This window comes from Dufourea novaeangliae, unplaced genomic scaffold, assembly GCF_001272555.1.
Source record: "Dufourea novaeangliae isolate 0120121106 unplaced genomic scaffold, ASM127255v1 scaffold113, whole genome shotgun sequence".
Lineage (NCBI taxonomy): Eukaryota > Metazoa > Arthropoda > Insecta > Hymenoptera > Halictidae > Dufourea > Dufourea novaeangliae.
In genome coordinates, this window is record NW_015373986.1 from 97,413 (window position 1) to 116,223 (window position 18,811).

General features: G+C 50.9%; 1 protein-coding gene across 1 annotated transcript in view; it reads right to left on the minus strand.

Moving 5' to 3' along the window:
* Positions 1-535: 535 nt before the first annotated feature.
* The window catches only part of LOC107187326 (GATA-binding factor C-like), a 47,866-nt gene continuing 29,590 nt past the window's right edge, over positions 536-18,811 (minus strand). The window contains exons 5-8 of the mRNA XM_015575399.1: positions 9,354-9,492; positions 1,489-1,678; positions 726-913; positions 536-562 (exon numbers count right to left, since the gene is read on the minus strand). Coding sequence (XP_015430885.1) covers positions 536-562; positions 726-913; positions 1,489-1,678; positions 9,354-9,492 — 544 coding nt within the window. The remainder of the gene's footprint in view (positions 563-725; positions 914-1,488; positions 1,679-9,353; positions 9,493-18,811) is intronic.

Here is an 18,811-nt window from a genome sequence, read left to right on the forward strand (position 1 = left end):
TACACAAGAGGGATCGAGGACAGAAAAGGGTCGTCGTCTCGTTGGGTGCAGGCGCGCCACGTTTCTCCTCCGACACTCGTGTATCCACCACGCACACGCGATAGAAATTCTTGTATTTACCGTAAATACTGTTTATGTACAGCGCGCGTATAATAAGACTCGATACAAGTTAGCTGACTTTGTTTGTACTTGGGGCCGGGCCTCGATGACCCATTGGATGAAACTTTACATATTTACAGAGCGACGCGAAACCGCGAGAATAGAAGGAAAGTAACACAGAGATATGAAGATGGCGATCGTGTAGAGATGTAGATAGATAGATATATATATATATATATATGGATGATGGAAAGATTTTGGAAATAGATAGGCGGTGAAATGAAAGAAAAAAAGAAATACCGAAAGATCGTTCACGATTCCCTGGGCTCTCTCGAACGTCTCTCGTTTTCGCGGAGAGAGAAATAGGGGGAGCTGGACTCGATTACGTTAGAACGAGAGTGGTGGGCTGCGTCCTGAACTGCTGATCGCTCGCGATTCATGTGTACTCCGATCGCCAACCGGTCTGAAATCAGACAAGAAAAATCCATGGTCTTTTCTGTCGGCGTTCGAAGGCTCGATGATGACACGACCGAATTTAACGGGCCGAACAAACGGACAGCTTCTTGGACGGAAACTGCGGAATAAAATCGTCGCGGAGAAATAGACAGGGGGGGGGGGGGGGGAACCAGCTGGAGACCCTGAAGACTCGTCATGTGATGAGAATGGGAATGCGAGTGCGAGTGCGAGTGCGGGTGGATGGGGGGCGGCGCTGGTGGCGCAAAACCTTGATGAAGACCTCCGGCCACGCCGACACCCGTGTGATACATGTAATGCTGCATCGCCGGATGCATCGTGTGATGATGCTGCGACGTACCTGCAACAACAATCACCGAAACGTTCCCCTTTTAGTCGGTTCGCTAATATTTAAAATTTCAATTAAATTCCAACGGTTCCCGTGGCGTTTTCGAAAAGTAGCTTCGAATATTCAAAATGGAATTTATTCGTGATTCATACAATCAGGGGTTGAACGATCCCAGAGGAGGCCATATGTTATATATCGTCGTGTTTCAAATACAACGAAAGACAGAACTTTTATCGGATCTCACGAGTTCTCTATTTTATTCTGAACTCAATTAGATACTTAAGAGGGAAAATAAATTTATACGATTGCTCCTGTCGTTATAAAATACTTTAGAAACTTTTATTTTTGCATAAAAATTCGCAGTCTGATGATGCACAGCACATACACACCCGTGATTGTATTATAGCGATACATACGTTATAGCAAAGAATAGACTATTGAAATGTTACGGGGGCTTCTGATGGCCCCCGAAGTATGGGACAGAAAATTAAATTCCATGTTAGGTCCATGTTACGTACAATCTCGAGACTTGTATAAGAACCAGAAGGTATACCACTGTTTAGAAGAGATAGGTGAAAAGAACTTACTCATCGGCGAGCCGAAGCCGGAATGGAAAGGCTTGTTATCGAGATCCAGATGACCGCTGGCCTTGATCATATCGCCCATAACACCGCCCAAGCCCAGGCAGCCACCGGCCTTCTTCTTCTTGCTCTTCGACGAGAGCTTTCGGTTCCTCGTCTGAATGCCCTCCTTTTTCATCGTCAGCGGCCGATTCACCTGCAAGAGTCGTAGCCAACAATTCGTTGAGTCGAACCGGTACATCTAACGCGAGACGCGAGACACACGGGGAGGGGACAGAATATACACGAGCGGGACTTTGGTGGTAGTAAAAGCGCGTTTTTCGGTGTACAGTATCATCTCGATTATTGTCCCGAATGCTTCAAGACCCTCGTAAATTCGTTTTCTGTCAGAAAGCCGAGTCTCGGCAACAAAGTATGCTTTTGGCAGGTTCCACCCCACCCTCAGTGGTGGGAATAACGGCTGGACAATAATCGTGTAGACCAAGCCAGACGATAATCGAGAGGAGTGAACGGGTGATGGCGCGACGAAACGGTTCGTTTTTTTTTTTTACTTCATGGAAGACAGCATATAATCATCGCGTCCCACGATCGCGACTCTCGGTCCGATCCGGCTTCCAGACGACGCGCGCAATTAAGGAATCCCTCGGATTCCTGGTAGTCTCCGAGAGCCGGTGCAATTAACGAATCGACGCCGCAATTCTCGAGCGTGCCGCGGCGACGCAGCATACACTCCGACGAACCCTTATGGGATTCGATCGTGTCTCTTCCATTGCCCTAAAAATCGTGATCAGACGGATCGTCGGTCTCGGCTACGACTAGAATAAGATCACAAAAATCCCGAGCTCGAAGCAGAGGGAACGACGTTAGGTTCTGGGAGGGCTTGCTCGTCGACGAATTCGAGCAATTGCGTAATTCCGAAAAGTGTCGTTGACCGTCTGGACGTTGGCTTGGGTGGCGGCCCCTCCCCCCCCTGAGAGGAAGAAGAGGAGAAAGAAAGGAACACAGCGGCACGGGGAAGAGGACGAGGGAGGATGATGCCTCGGACCGACCGACCGGCCGTCCACCACCTCCAGCGGCTCGTTCGCGTATCCCCGCAATACCAGGAACCTTTTCCTTAAGTTGGCAGTTGCGTCACGTCGCGGCAACTACAAAGCGCGCCTCCACCTCCTCCCACCTCCTTCTCTACGCGCGCATTTCCCTTCCTCCCTCTGCCCCGCCAACCCCACCCCCCCGTTGCTCCTCTGCCTCCGGTGCAGCACACCACACTTGCATACCTAGTTATTTCGTACTTAAGCATCGCACGACGCCGGCGATGCGCGCATATATCCGTGCGCTGTTTCGTACCGCAAACAACCGCCGCGCGCGTGATCGATCCCGTGCTCGAAAGCGTCTCGTTTCGTCGCCTCGGTGTAACAATGTATCGTTCCGAGAAAACGTTTCTTCTTACAGACCTTCCTCGATTATCGTCACAACTTTCGTGTTGATTGGGTCGTCCGGTTTATTATTAGGCTGGTACTACAGACTCCTCTCGATTATTGTCCCGAACTCTGGTCGAAGGGACAATAATCGTGTAGACCCCTTTCCGCTGGTAGTGGGGATAATGCCTCGACAATAATCGTGTAGAACAAGCCGGACAATAATCGAGAGGAGTCTGTACTTTGACGCGTATCGAGAACAGGGTACGCAGAATCGATCGAGTGGTGCAGCGATTGAAAATTCAGGTTGGATCGCGGAGATGCGTGTTGAATCGCGGACGACGCGCAGGCGGCGGTGACTCGTGAATAAACGGTGGGGTTATTAAACGGTCGGGGATACGAGAGAGGTCCTCGGCTCGAAAGCGTCGACGGATGAACCTTAACGAGCGGAAAGACGGAGGGGGATGGAAGAGGCTAGAGCGCAATGCCCAGAGACCGACGGAGGAAGGCGAGAGAGCTCCGAACGATTTGAATACAATACGAGCGGATTTAATAGGAACCGAGCGACCGTTTGCTGCTGCTGCTGTCCGAAACTGCGCGAGGTGCAAACAAAGGGGAGAAGAGCGGGCCTCGCCAGGGCGGAAAGTCAGAACAAGAGGGAAAAGCTTTCTTCGATCGGCGAAGAACAGAGAAGAAGGATCTCGAAGTAGAGGGGAGAAGAGGCGGACGAGCCCGTCGGACCGGAGATTCGAATGCGGATTGATGCGGTCGCACACGATGCAACCGTACACCGATCGCATACGAAATCGTCGGATCGCACCGCGAATCTGGTGGGGTCAATGAATGAAAGATCGAAGGAGAAACCGCCGCCCGCGTTCCTTCGAATTTTCCCGGTCGATCGTTGAATCGAAATCGTTTCGAAGAACTGCCCTCCTATAGTAGCATACTTTGATCGATCGATTTCAGGGAAAACTCGTTCGGTTCCGGGACGACAAGCATCTAGTTCGATTCGGTGTGATTCGGAATGCGGGAGGGGGGGGGGGAAATCAATATGCAAGGCGTTGCGTGTCAATTGGTGGCGGCGGAAAGGGAGGCGCGGGGAGGGGACTTATTTGCGTTTCTTCTCCGTAACGCGATTTTACAACTTCCTCGCGAGAGCCGCGCGATGCCGCCGCCCCTCTTCGGCGAATCGACCGACGAGGGCCGTGTGTGACGCATCGGCAGATCGATCCGTGATTTATCCGCGAGTAAAACCAACGCGGGCGTGATCCGCGTGCCGAGCGGGGAGGAAGTGTGAGAACCTTCGAGGATTCTCCCCGTCCAAGCCCCGTTTCTCGTTCCGGCCCGTGAGACGAATGGTCCCCAATAACCCTGACAGCCATAGACTCGTTCGGAATGACATGCGTAACCTCGAGTCTTGGTGCACTAACGATCGAAGATTTCGTAACTTAAGGTGCTATGCCAGTGTGACGGTTTCAGAATTGGCTTTTTTTTTGGTCTATCAAGTTTTAAAAACATCAAGATCATAGTGTCTTGTAATTACCAATTGACTTTTCTCTTTTGCATTCTCCAGTTATATGTTTCGTTTAGTTTTAATATTCCGATTTATATGTTATATAAACACGTGCACATTTTTTTCCCTTGTGTTCTAATAGGAATTAACCTGTAAATGGATAAATAAATAATAAAAACACGTCATCGAGGCCATTGAACGAGGAAAACCATGGATTCTTGCTCTCCGGCTTGAAAACGAACCGGTCCTAAAATTATTCCGCGCGTAATCGGTCGATCTCCGGGGCCGGGGTGTGTAAACGCGCGGCCCGCGAAGCGGATCCGTCGCAACGCAACACGCGATAGAGACAGGCCGCCTCTGTTTCCCGGTGGAAATCTTCCGAGTTTCTCTCCACCTCTCGTCCTCCTCTCCGTCTCTCTCGTTTCCAATTTAACCCGTTGCCTTATGATTTTCTTGACGTCTGCAGTCTCCCGAATTACATTGTTACCGATAGATTCCCAGAAACCAAAAGGAATTCTGTACTTTTACTGTAAAACTTAAATATTACTACCAGCAGCATGGTACTTCACTTCAACTCCAAGAAAACCGACTAATCATCTTCTTTGTCGAATTTCAAATCGCCTAAAGAAACATACTCCTATCCGTCGGACCCCTGAATTTCGGGCCCCAGAATTCGACTTTGAACATCGCGAACAAAGTAAGTCGCGTTCGACGGGTCCTTTTATCCCCAGACCCCCCGTTGGTCGTTACCATCGATTCCGTTCGAAAAGAAGTCGAACCACCATCCGAAACGTCGACGCGATCATCGTTCGACCGACTCGTGGAACCGTGTATAAACGCAACAAGGTCGACGTTTCGGCTTCCTTCGAACCTATCCAGATAAAAAAAGATCCTTCCTCGTCGCTTGCGAGTCTCCAATTACGCTCCCTCGACTCTCGATTCGTGAATCCGCGCGAGACAGAGATCCTCCCGTTTTCCGGCGAGAGGACAGAGGTGGGGGTAGATTCGATCCGCGTCGAGAGCACGATTAATCCGTGTATTTTCGACTAGATAGACCACGCGTGCGCGACTTCTACCACGAGCGTTATCGGTCCGCCGTATCTTAACGACGCCGGATCCGTCGTTCCTCCTCCTCCTTTCTCTTTCCTCGTCCCCCTGGCGTCTAATCTCGAACCTCGAATCTCGAGACCGAGGTTCTCTCGGACCGGAGAGGCGTGTACGCCGGACGCGACCGGTGGCAGCTTAGAGAGAAACTGTCGGAGATTCTGCTCTCGAAACGATCGATCTTCGCCCCTCCCCTCCCGCTCCCTGCCCGTACTCGGTCCTGATCGACTCTGGTTCGTGTTTCTCCCCTCTCCCGTCGCAGGGCCTGTTTCGTTCGTTGGGCCCCGCGGTCGTATTCGGGATTTTTAATTCGGCTCGCGACGGGTCACCACACTAAGCGAACAGTCCCCGCGGTACTCGCCCCGAAGCGAGAGGAACGGAGGACGGTTGCTTCGGGAACCCTCGTCCTCGACTAATCCGAAAGCGAGTCGGCGTCGTCCGATTGTTCGAGCAGCGCATCGACTAAGTATTCCGAGGGCGCTCTCACTGTCTCTCTCTTTGCCCGTGACCACGGGGCCCGAGAAAAGACATTCGGACGGACGCGATCCCAGGGACCGTGGCAACGCGTGTCGGCTTAACGTCAACGGGGAGACGGTCGCCTATTCCGACTCGACGAACCCGTGTATCCGTGTGGTATACTGGGCGATTCATAAATGCATATCGATACTTCAGGGGATAAGTATAAACCGATGTACAGGCTCCTCTTGATTATTGTCCGGGTTGATTCTACACGATTATTGTCCAGGCGTTATTCCAACCACGGGGAGAGGGGACGGTGGAACCTGTTAAGCACATACTGTGTTTCCGGGACTAATGGTCTGAAGCATTTCTTCCTATAACATTATTGTCCCGGCGCGGACCCGAGTTCGGGACCATAATCAAGAATAGTCTGTACATTCTTGCCCCTCTGCTTTTTTCGGCTTCAAGCAAAAAAAAACGAAGTAACGATGTACAATTATTTTGCGGGAAGTTCCTTTTGTTACATGAGAGAAATACAGAATATACAGTATAGTACGAAATACTGCCTTAAAAAGTACTTTAAAGTATAGAGTATACGGTATAAAGTCGCACGTGTAAGGTATTAGTAAGAAAATGTGACAGAAACCATAAAGATAGGCATGATTTAAGGAGAAGGAAGAAGAGAATTTATGAATCACCCTGTATAGGTAACCGAGGGCCCGTTTACCAACGCGTTCGTTCGTTTCGCCCTCGTCTCCGCTCGCACGCGCGTGCAAACTCTTCTCGGTCGAGCGATCTCCTCGGATTCCTCGAGCCCACGAACGGGGCTGACGGTAGCTAGCGTTGGATACATCGGTTCCACGCGAGAGAACCGATTCTCTTGTTTCTTCAAGAAGAAAGAGAAGAGAGTCTGGTCGAGACGGCAGCCGAATTTATTCCCCTCGAAAAAGACAGAGAAAGTGTGTGTACGGGGCGCCCCTTGTCGCCAGGCGGTTCGACGGTGGCCCTACGCTTAATTAATGATTACCGGGAAACGTGTCTGGATCTGGTCTTCATGCTACGCATTAACCAACCACGGTGTTCCCCGCGAGTAGATCCCGCCACACGGGTTGGTTCTCGCGTCGCTCGATAAAACGCGAATCGGTACGCACTGGAGATTCCACTAGCACGATCTTCTACCGGAGAGTTTAGCGATCGGATAAAGCTCGCGATAAGCTCGACGTGGGGAGAAAAAGCCGCGCGAGGATACGTAGGAGGGATAGGACAGTGGGCCCCGTTGTCTTTTCGAGACGTCGACGTCGAGAGGGAGGGAGAGAAACAGAAAGACTTTTGTGACGGGAGCGAGCGTAACGAACGTTCGACGGAGAAATCGCGAGCCAATTAGCGCGAGCAGCAAATGAATCGTCCCCCTCCGTTCGCCCGTCCTCCACTCCCGCGTCCCTTTTCACTCTCCTTATCGAGATCATAAGAGAGATCGCGCGCTCGTAATCAAGATAGCGAGGCCAGACGCGTCGCCCGCGTCTCGGAGGGGAGGGGGAGGGGGGACGAAGCACGCTTCGAGAAACGCGGCTAATTTCCAGCTCGTCCACAAATGTATTTTTAGTCACGGTCGTTGAGGCCAATTTCGCCGAGAATGTAGACAGGCATCGAGTTACAGACGCCTCTCGATTATCGTCTTGCTTGTTCTACACGATTATTGTCCAGGGTTTACTCCCACCACAAGGGAAGTGGACCGTGGAACCTGTTAATCGCATACTTTGTTTCCAGGGCTCAGTGTCTGAAGCATTTCTCCCTACGCGATTATTGTCCCGAAATCGCGAATATCGAGTTCGGGACGATAATCAAGAAGAGTCTGTACTTTGTTTCCCCTTCGTTTTTTTTTTTTTTTGATGCTTCGGGTAAAAGACGAATTTACGAAGATCCGAAGCATTTCTTCCTATAACATTATTGTCCCAGCGCGAACCCGAGTTCGGGACAATAATCGAGACTGGTCGGTAGTAACTAGCTCTCGCGTTCTGCGCGCCGAACTGCGGAATTCGATCGAAAGGAATCGCGACGAATCCCGACAACGAGAATTCCTCCAACGAAATTGAACGCGAGCTGGCGGCCTACGTCGCGCTCGGTTCTTCTCTATTAGGGTCGACGCCCACGAGCGGCGGTCTGGCGAGAGGCGGGTTTCCGTCCCGCGGAAACTAGCGTCGCGATTCTCGGCTGGTGGCCGGGACGCGCCGTCGCGTCGACGTGAAATAGTGTTGCCCGCGGGAAAAAGAGGAATCGCCGACTCTGGGGAGGGAGAGGATTTCCTTTGGCCCTTTGTCTCGGGAGGTGGGGGGCAACGGGGGTGTGTGCTCTCGTGCGGTGCTTGCTTCCGCCGCTTCCTGTGTCACACGCCGTTGAGCACGCTCTCCACCCCCGTTGTGTCCGAGGGGAAGTCTGGCGACACTCTTCCAAGCGTCCGGTTACGCGCAAACTATCCCCTAATTGTTGGCGCAATATTGAACCGCGGGGGGTGGACTAACACTTAGGAGGTCCTTCGAGTGTCTGTGACGGGGTTCGATTCTACCAGATCGAATTAAAACTGGTCGATTGATTATCGCTTCGGTTATCCGTCTTATTCGTTCGAGATCGAGTCGGAAGTAAAGGTAGCAAGCTAGTTGTAGCGGAGAATCGGAAGGAACGCGGGTATTGCAGAGAGGGGATCGAGGAATTAGGTTCCACGATCGAGAGAGGCTCGACAATGGATCTCTCGAGAGGCTGCCGCGGCAACAATGGCAATCCGATATCGCGTTACAAAACCGAGGCCGGTTTCCGATCTCTCCATCGTCTCCCTCTCTCTCTCTCTCTCTCTCTCTCTCTCTCTAGGGCCAGCAAAACGACGATCGGTGGCTTCGACGGTGGCCAAAGAACGACCTTTTGCCTCCTGTATTTATCGGAAGAAAGCGTTTTATCGCGACGATCTCGTATCCGCCGTTTAATACCGAGGCTCTTTGTCGGTGTCTCCCTTTTACGAAAACATTGTATCGAGTGGCACGGATCCGTTTTCATCCCCCGGCGGTCCAGGGACGATTTTCTTCATCGAGAACACGTTTCCCGCGTCTCGATCGCGTGGTCCCTCGAGAATTCGAGCGGATGTTCGAGGAGACCAATACCGAAAAACACGCTGGATCTGAAGGTCGAGGTTAACGAAACGTGTGTGTACAGATTCCTCTCGATTATTGTCTGGCTTGACCTACACGATTATTGTCGCACACTTTGTTGCCGAGGCTCGGGCTTCGAGCAAAAAAACGAATTTACAAGGGTCCGAAGCATTTCTCCCTATAGGGACAATAATCGAAAGGAGTCTGTATTTGGGGCCACGTCGAACACGATCGATTACTTACGTTGTGAAGTTTGTAGTAGAGGCCGCACGCGTTGCAGACTGGCTCGCCGGCCTGATTCCTCCGCCAGAGCGTGGTGGTCGCGGTCTTGCAGTTGGCGCAGCTGGTGCCCGCCCGTCTCGCCGCACTCTGCAGCGACAGTTTTGGAAAAGAAAACGAACAGATATCACACCCGTAAACGACGCCGTGACTCTCCAGTCGTTCGAAGAGATGGAATAAGCGTGGTAGTTATAGACACGCTTTGGTAGGATCGAAGACGTGTGACCGATGAAAAACGGGGTTCCTGATATTTTCGACGAAGGGACAAATCACGTTTCTTTCGAGAGCTTCTTTCCGAAGAATTCCTTTCTTACAGTCGCCAAGCTTCATCGAGAATCGAGAAGCCACGAACCGAGAAGGTATCGCGTGAAATCGGTCGCCCTTAATCCCCCGTTCTCGGTCGGTTCGGCTGGGATTCTGATGGAAACGCGAGCCCCCCCATCCTCTTACCTGTACCACGTCGTCTGTCCCGACCCCTGTGAACGGATCGAGAACGATCCTCCAGGGTACACCTGTTCTCACCGGGTTCTCGAATAGCGGAACGCTACTTCACGAGTGGAACACAACCGTGAGATCCCTCCCTCCCTCTGTCTCTCTCTCCGTCTCTCTGTTTCGTCACGTAACTTCGATATTTAGATTCTCGAAGTTTGCTACCTCCGTTTCCTCTCTGTTTCCATTCGAGGATCACTTCACCCTTGTCGGAAGCAAGGCCGTGTTTGGAGGAGAAGTGGAACGTACCTGGGATCATTGTCGATGAAAGTATATACAAGGGAACCTCTCCTCCTCCTCTAGTCGGACACTAATGGAAAACCGATTGAAACTCGTCTGAGCGAAAACGAAATTGCACCCCCTTTTGTGCCATCCGGGGCCCGTGCGTCGCGTCACAATGCGCCTCGAGCGCGTGTCCACGAATATAAAGTGTCCTCTCGTAACTGTGTTTTCTCTCTTTCTTCCTCTCTTTTTTTTTTTTTATATTTCTTGCTTTTTGTGTCTGCGACGCGAACCGTCTTCCTGTTTCTCGTTCGAGAGTACTCGGCAGTGTCTCTTTGTAGTCGACTAGAAAATTTTCGACTCGACGCTCCCGTTTTCTTCGATAATTCAAGGAAACTGCGGACCGACAACGAAGATCGGGGCGTTTGCTCTACCGCTCGAGCAAAGAGAAAGCACGCTAGAAGAAGTGTGAGGTAGGTGGGGCGCGTCGCGGTGGTACGTAATCGTGCCTTATCCGCCGGATCTTATCAACCCTCGGCGCGTAGCGAAAGGGGTCTTCTGCAGGGTGCTCCTGGGTGCCCCCGACGTAAACCCCGCCGCGTGGAATCGATACGCGGAGAGCCACCTCATCAATATAGAGGCTCCTATCTGCTCTAGATCTTTGACACCCTCGCCGTCCGTCCAGCCTTTCACCTTCGCGGCCAGAGGGTATTCAAGGGGGATTCGAGGGGAGGGTGTGGAGAGTGGTAGCTTGAAAATCGTCGGCAACCCTGAGTTCTCTTGTCTAATGGTTATTAAACGATGGAGTGAAGCGAATTTCCGCGGTGGTTCCTGGTCGGACGGTCGTTAACGAACGGAACAGGGGTGTGAGATCGGTCTGTCAATTTTCGATTTCGACACCGGTTGACCTCTCATGGACGTGCTGTGTCGAACGAAAAATGGACGGTCGAGGATCGACGGGAAATAAAAGCACGAATCCATTGCCGGGTTGGAAAAGGAACTCGAGGGCTGGGAGTCCGGACGCGAAGCAAGCGGAGCGAGTTTACGCGCGTCGAGACCGGTCGCTGGCAAAATAAAATCCATGCGAAACGATCGAGGCAGGGGCTCGGCGAAAGAGAGACAAAACTGACGTGGCGGACCGGAGACGAGCAAAACGAGATAATAAGGGAACGGGACCGGCAGAAAAATCGAATCGAAATAAAAGGAGGACACAAGAAGATGGACGTGGCGCGAGGGGGAGGAAGTGGTGGAAGAACGAACGAACGAACCGACGATGAAAAACAAACGAGAGGAGAGAGATCGCCGCGAACTTCAGAAATGTCATATCCGTCAGTGTCCGGTGTGCTCCGTGTCCTGGCCTTCCGAAGCCAACCGGTTCCGAACTACGTACCTCGCGGATCAACTATTGTCCCCTGGCCCCACCCTTCCTCCAATTACAACAGAGATACGAGAATCGGACGATCCAGGAGAGAGATTCGGCTATCTTACAAGGCACGGAAGTGTCCGCCTCTGATTTTCATGAAACTTCGTAGCTCTGTTAACCAGTCAAAAAGAAGGGATACGTATTTTTTTTTAACGGCTGAGATGCGACTTTAAGGGATGAAACCACCCGTCGAAGTTTCAATCCGAAATTTTTTTTGTTATAAACAAATTATATTTTGGACAATTTGTTAGCACCATATTATTCTACATGAAAAACCCGCAAACCTCGTCCATTAGAAGTTTTCATGTACCTCCTCTGGTTTTCGAGACAGTACTTTCGGGTCGAAATTTCGAGGGGTGCTTTCACCCCTTAAAGTCGCGTCTAAGGCGATAAAAAAAAAATACGTATCCGTTATTTCTGACTGCTTAACAGACATACGAAGTTTCAACAAAATCGGAGGGGGACACTTCCGTGCCTTTCCTTGTTAGACGATATATCTATCTGATATACAGACTCGTCTCGATTATCGTCCCAAACTGGAGTCCTCCATCTTATAGAGAGAAATGCTTCAGGCCCTCGTAAATTCGTTTTTTTCCCCGAGGCTCGGCAACAAAGTATGCTTTTAACAAATTCCACCCTACCCCCCAAGTGGTGGGGATTACGCCTGGACAATAATCGAGTAGAATAAGCCTGACGATAATCGAGAGCAGTCTGTACACGCGAATCGATTCTCCTGTGAGCCAAGGCCATCGTCTCTCTCTCTCTCTCTCTCTCTCTCTCTATCTCTCTCTCTCTCTCTCTCTCTCTCTCTCTCGAAGGGAGTGTCCTGCGAGGCAACAGCAGGACTCGCGGCGAGCATTTCAAGGATCTAATCGCCCAACAATGCGTGCACGGTTGGTCCCGGTTGACCGGTCCGTCGTCGTTCTCCACCGAACGGATTCGTCCATCCGTTCGTTCGTGGATCCTCTGGCGCACAGCCGTCTCGTTAGTATTCCGAAGGGACTTTTCGAGTAGTAGTCTCTCGATGAACCGAGAGAGGACGGGAACGACGAGTATTTTCGAGAGGATCATCCGCGGGCACCTAATCGAACGGTCCAACCTCGAGCAAGAGAGGAACGACGCGACGGGGCCTGGTGATCCGTAGAAAACCGGATCGTCCGTGACTCGGGACGATTTTTCAAAGTTAATCGCCGGCGAGTTATCGATCGGTCGTGACAGACGGCGCGGGAGTAATTATTACCGTTCCCGTTGCTCCAGTATCCAGCCGGAGTTCCGAAGAAACCCAATCGACTTCGTCCTCTCCGTTTTCTCTTCCACTCTTCGAAGGCGGGCCCCCGAGTGTGTTCGATTTCTCGGAAGCGCTTGCATAATCCCCAGGTTATCGAATCGTGTCGCTTAAATTGATAGCCGTGCCGATCGTTTATTCTTTGTAACTTCGTCTTAATTGCGTCATCGATCTTCGCAGCCAGTGAATTTACGGTGGTATCGAGGCGCTTCCTCGATCGTTTACGCGGACGGTTCTACGAATTTTCGAAAATCTCGTCAAACTTTTTCGACTTTGGCCAGCCTGCGTGTCTCTCTATCGAATCGAATTTTATAAAGAACGCCCTGTGCGCGGCCGCGTTTCTCTCCCTGCTCGAGATCGCCGCCAGCGAACGCGAATCCGGCCATTAATCACTGTATCGGGCTAATTAATAACGCTTAATGGCAAGACGCGGACTCATCTTGCGAGGCCTCGATACCGGCATCGGTAGCAGGCTTCGATTCGCTTCCTCTTCCTCCCCCTCGAGTCTCAGAAATTCTGGATTACCCGTCTGACCGTTTCTCTCAAACTCTGATCTCTCCTCTCTTTCTTTTCAGCTCGTTCTTGGTACGACAACGGAGCAGGCAAGCTGGCAAGTAGCGAGAGGCTGCATCGGCATACGAGCAATTTGTATCCCGATGAGAACAATGTTTGTATCGAGCTTGTATCGGGCGCACTCCCTCCCCCCCCCCTCCCCCTCCCAGCTTCTAGTCACGATTTAGTCAAGGATACACGGAGATCGTTATCGGGGCTACGCTCGTAAAACGATCGTTTACTCGCCGTACGGGAGTACGAACCGGCCGGAAAAGTCTCGATCTCTCTTGGGTTGGTAATCCCGCCGATTTACAACGATTCTCTTTGAAAACAATGGGGAGGGGCGCATCGACGATTCCGACGCGGCGGCGGTTCCCCTTGGTGGCCTCGCGAGAGATCGCGCGCGCGCGCACCACCGGCCGGGCCGGGGGGCCCTGATTTTATTTTAATTGCGCTCCGGTCGTATCCTACCCGCCGCGATCGCATCGCAACAACGGTGATACACGCGATAATTTATGGTTCGTGGTTTCAGAGAGGAAACTATCCTGGGAATACGACGAAATACCTTTGCGTACCGAGCGCAGTCTGGAAAATCCTCGGGATCGAATGCAAACGCGCTAACCTCCCGATCTTTCCTCGTTCGCGCGTGCGTATTCGCCCCGAAAACAAGATCTGTATATATGGATACGGGTTGAAGGTGCGCCATCTTTGGGAATGAACCACCTTCGCCGCCTACATAGATTAACGGTAACTAACGCTTTTTCATTCGCATGTATGCTTCCTCGTATAATTTGTAGAGCAATACAAAGTATGTACTTATTTGTTGCATACAAAATTTAGATGAGACAAGTACTGATAGTATATAGTATACTATAATATATGTGAATAGGTACACGTGTGAATGGATAGCGTTAGTTACCGTTAATCTATGTAGGCGGCGAAGTTGCTTTATTCTCGAAGATGGCGTACCTTCAAAATGCAGCCAACCCCTTATACCCCATCCCGTATCCACATATACAGATCGGTAGCGAAACGTGAGTCGTCTGTCCCCTGTTGCAGCAGCACTAACTATATTGCCATGGTTGGGTGAGTAGGGTAGTAAAATGGCAATAAGTTCAGAGCCCCCTCCATGCTAAGTTCTATCGCCATAGCGTTAGCGCCTGCGCAAACGCTGGATCGTGCTGGTGCGCAGGCGTACGCAACGTGGTGGGAGAACGAATTTGCGTGCTCGAAAGTACGTTGTGTGAAGGGGAAGTGGCTCGCGTGGCAATATGTTTAGTGGCAATATAGTTAGAGTCCACTGTATATGCAACCGACAGTCGCATAATATAACGTAGGTACCGGTGGTACCGTGCAACGTGCGCGCTTGTGACTGTGACAAGCAGTGGTACCACATTCCTAACACTAGCGCGCGCTCGATCCGCTCTCGGTGCACCTTCTCCATTCCCCTTGTTTCTTCCCCCTTTGTCTTTCTCTCTCCGTCTATCTCCCCCTTTTTCCCTCTACCCATCGCGTTTCTCGCGTCCTCTCCTTCTCGTCCGCCACGCAGCGAACTAGAGAAAGATACGAACAATGGAAGTGTCCGTGCAAAACGAGCTCTCCTAAACCGATTTTCGTTTGCAACGACGATTCCTCCGGGACGACGAAGTCCACGCCATGCGCCTATATGCTTATAGAAATCGTGGAGACGTAAGAACCGCCCCCCACGCATTCAATCGTCTTTCGTCTTCCCGCGATTCACGAGCCCGCGGATCGAAGGGTCGGCTCTCGTTTCCGCGCAACGGAAGGGAGCGAGGGATGTACGAGCACACCGTGGCCAATCTATACGATAAACGGCACCGCCGGTTAAGGTAGCTCACGCGTTTGGTGTCGTATCTAGATGTGGGTCCGTCTACTTTATACTTTTCATGAATTTTACCAATTTAATTTAAATGATTTTAAACTACTGCAAAATACTGAAATGGAAAAGAAATTTACAAGCATTCGTACTTCTGTGCACGTAACTCGTCATTTTCAATGTTTATAAATACTGTACAAAAGGGCAATGCCCGTTTACGTACTAAATAAATGAGTATATGGAAAAAAAAGAAAAAAATTTGTCCTTTATTTCCTAGTTTCCCAAATTTATAATTATTAAAAATTTGTGCGAGCCACCTTGAGACAGCTTGCAAGTAGATCCAGACAAATGAACGCGTCGATGTCACCGAACCAACGGGATTGCTCCAGTCCTAACTATTTCGAGGCCCCAAAATTGCCCTTGGCAGTCGCGTCGCAATGTTCCGAAGGAGCGAACAACAAAGGAAAATGAGTGCAGAAATTATTCATACCTCGATTACCTTTCCCTCGAAATAAATCGGCACTGTTCAGGGGTGGGGGGTTATTGTTATTGCATACTAGGCTGGTTTAATGGCACGCCGGCGATTTCTACGGCTGGTTGCTATTCCGGAGAAGCCGAGATGAGACATTGAACAGACCTTGGTCCGGGTAAGCAACCTTTCACTCATCTCTTCCATCCACGTAGAAATAACGCGGTGCGCGCCGAGCTGGCCGCGGATCGACGTGGCAAACGATTTTCACCGTGCACACGCGCCAACCCGTGACGTAGCGACCACGCCATTCCGTCGATCGACTGACTCTCCGCCTTTCTAATAACCGTTACGATCGTCTGGGCCTCTTAATTCGACGATCCCTTTTGATATCCTCTGGATCATCGTGGACGTCGTCGACGTTCCAAAAAAAAATGGGTCGCCACCGTCGAGCGTCGTTCCGTTGCATAACGCGACAGAAGGATCGAAACGGAAGAAGCAAAGACAAAGAGGGAGGACAGAAAGAAAGAAAGAGAGAGAGAGAGAGAGGAAGAAAGAGGTTTGGACCGTAGAAGCGAAGCAAGCGGAGCAACGGGGACACGGTGAATTTATTTAAATTGCGAGCAATGTTCCAGCGTGTTCAGCAGCTTCTTCTGGTCCGGCGCGATCGAAATCGAGCAAAACGAGGAGCAAGGCATATAGTGGGTCGCCAGTTTATATAAGGCGGGGAGAAGTCGAACGGTGGGTCGCCCCGTGGGACAACGCCACCGAACCACCTCCGCTGCGAGGATCCTTCTTTCCCTCCTTTCTATCTTTCTTTTTTTCCATCTCTTTCTTTTTTTTTTTTCTTCCTTCTCTCCGTTTCAGATTTTCTTTTTCTACGGCCCGACTTCTCTCGCGGTCCCGTTTAAACGATAGGTACGTATCCCCGTGAGAACCTTCGACAACAACGACGACGAAATCGACGGGGAGAGAAAAAAAGAATTTACCCGGACAAAGTGGAGGTATCGTTCCTGGGACAATTACCGGGATAAACCAGTCTCTGCGTGTGTGTAATTAAGAAGTTACTGATGCAGCCGTAGAAACGGTACGGTTACGCTGTTCCCGAGCCACGGGAGGCAGAATTTTTGCGAATTAAATAGATACCCAGAAGCCATCGAGCCGGTTTCCGGCTTATGTTCGCCGATGCAGCGCATCCGCCTCCTCTCCTCCGTCGATTATTAATCGAATTGCGACTAGAATGTAACGATTCCACCCACGAGATTCTCCCGTTCGAGTCCTGGGAATATGTTATGTTCCAGGACGATTATTATACAGTCGCGAGCCTCTCGAGGACCACAAGTCTAGACGCGGAAAGTCTTCGAGAGAGTCCAGCGAAGAAAATTACAGCGGCGCAGAAACGCTGCGGGACCGATCGAGGGATAACGGTACGCGTCGAAGCAACGAAATAAAGCAACCGGTAATTAGTTGCCGTCGTATGGAATTCTCATAGCAGAACCGAACCACCGTCTACCCTACTAATTGCAATCGGTTCAGAAGCTCGTATCGAGGCGGTTCTGTTCCTCCTTTTGCGTCCCCGTCTACCTCGATATAACCCCACGCTGGCTACACGGGTGCTACACGCTCGGATAAACTTCTTCTCCTCTCGTGGAGCACGCGGCAGAGCTGGCGAATACACACGAGGAACGCTTGCAAAATCTTCGGGATAGCTCCGACAGGGTTCTAGGAATTTACAAACTTTCCGATGAAATCGATGGAATGAAAACTGTCTCCAGAAAGAGAACAGAATTCGAAATCGACGCGAAATAAAGCGTCGTATTTACAGGAACTACCACTCGGAACTCTGACCGGTATATACCACCAGGCGTCAGGAGAATTGGTTAATAATAACATTAATAACGCGCTGCTGTTGACAAGTGACAAACCCGAGACACGGAAGTGTCGAAGGATTCAGTTGTTTCGCGACCAAACTGGGTGACACCAATAGATTCGTTCTATGTATGTATTTACGTAGTTTTCCCGAGATGAAATGGGTGCTCGTCTCGCGCGAAACTCGTTCAGCTGCCTAAACAAACATAAAGCTCTTTCTCGCGGCGGCGGGTGCCCGTTCGTTAATTATTACGCCGGCAGGAAGCGGCCGGCACAATCGAGCGGATTACTACAATGCCGCAGTTACACCAGGATGCGTTCAAATGCATCCACTTGCAGCCCGCGTATCCGCGTAAGCGTGTACACGGAACGGGCATTAAGGTCGCATAATAAATTCCAAATGAATTTTCTTTCGCTCGGCAACAAACTACAGAATCCTCTCGATTATCGTCCGGCTCCTTCTACTCGATTATTGTCCAGGCATTATACCCCGTCACTTGGGGAGAGGTCGTGGAACTTTTCAGCGCATACTTTGTTGACAAGACTTTGGGCAGAAAACGGTTCTCCCTACAAGATTATTGTCCCAGCGCGGATCAGAGCTCGGGACAATAATCGCGAGCAATCTGTACTTCGTTGCCGAAGCTCGAGCTTCGAGTAGAAAACGAATTTACAAGATTATTGTCCGATTTCCCAGCGACCGAAACAAACCTTCCAAGCACAGACAAGGTATAGAAGTACACATTGGTTGGTGGCCAACGTAAACTGTAGTACCAACACCTTAAAAAGCCTGTGACTGTAGCGACATCTACGTTATCGGAACGGTGAATCTACGGTGGGTAGTGACACTAAACGGTGGGTCGAAAAAATACATTCGATGAAATGTCTACTCCTGTACCACGTCTGTGCTTCCAAGGGACGAAAGGAGAGGTGAATTATGGCGGGCCAGCCCTCGTACAATGCATAAAGCACGCGTGTGTTTCGCGTTCTTCTGCGTCTCGCGCGATTCAGCTCTCGAAACTCGATTTACGACTCTGGCTAACTGCTCGGAGGTCGACAGCGACAGCAGCACCAGGGGCTGTCCTTCCTCGTCGTCGAACAAACTCGTTCGATGCGAACACACGCGTTCTCGATCTCGGTCGCACCGCGTCCCGTCGTTTTGGTAATTATAACGGCCAGATTCGAACGCGTCGCGTCATCCAGTTATACGAACAATCTTTCTCTCTCACTCTTGGTTACAACTTCCACGGATCGGCAGTCGCTGCCGGATAGTCGAGAG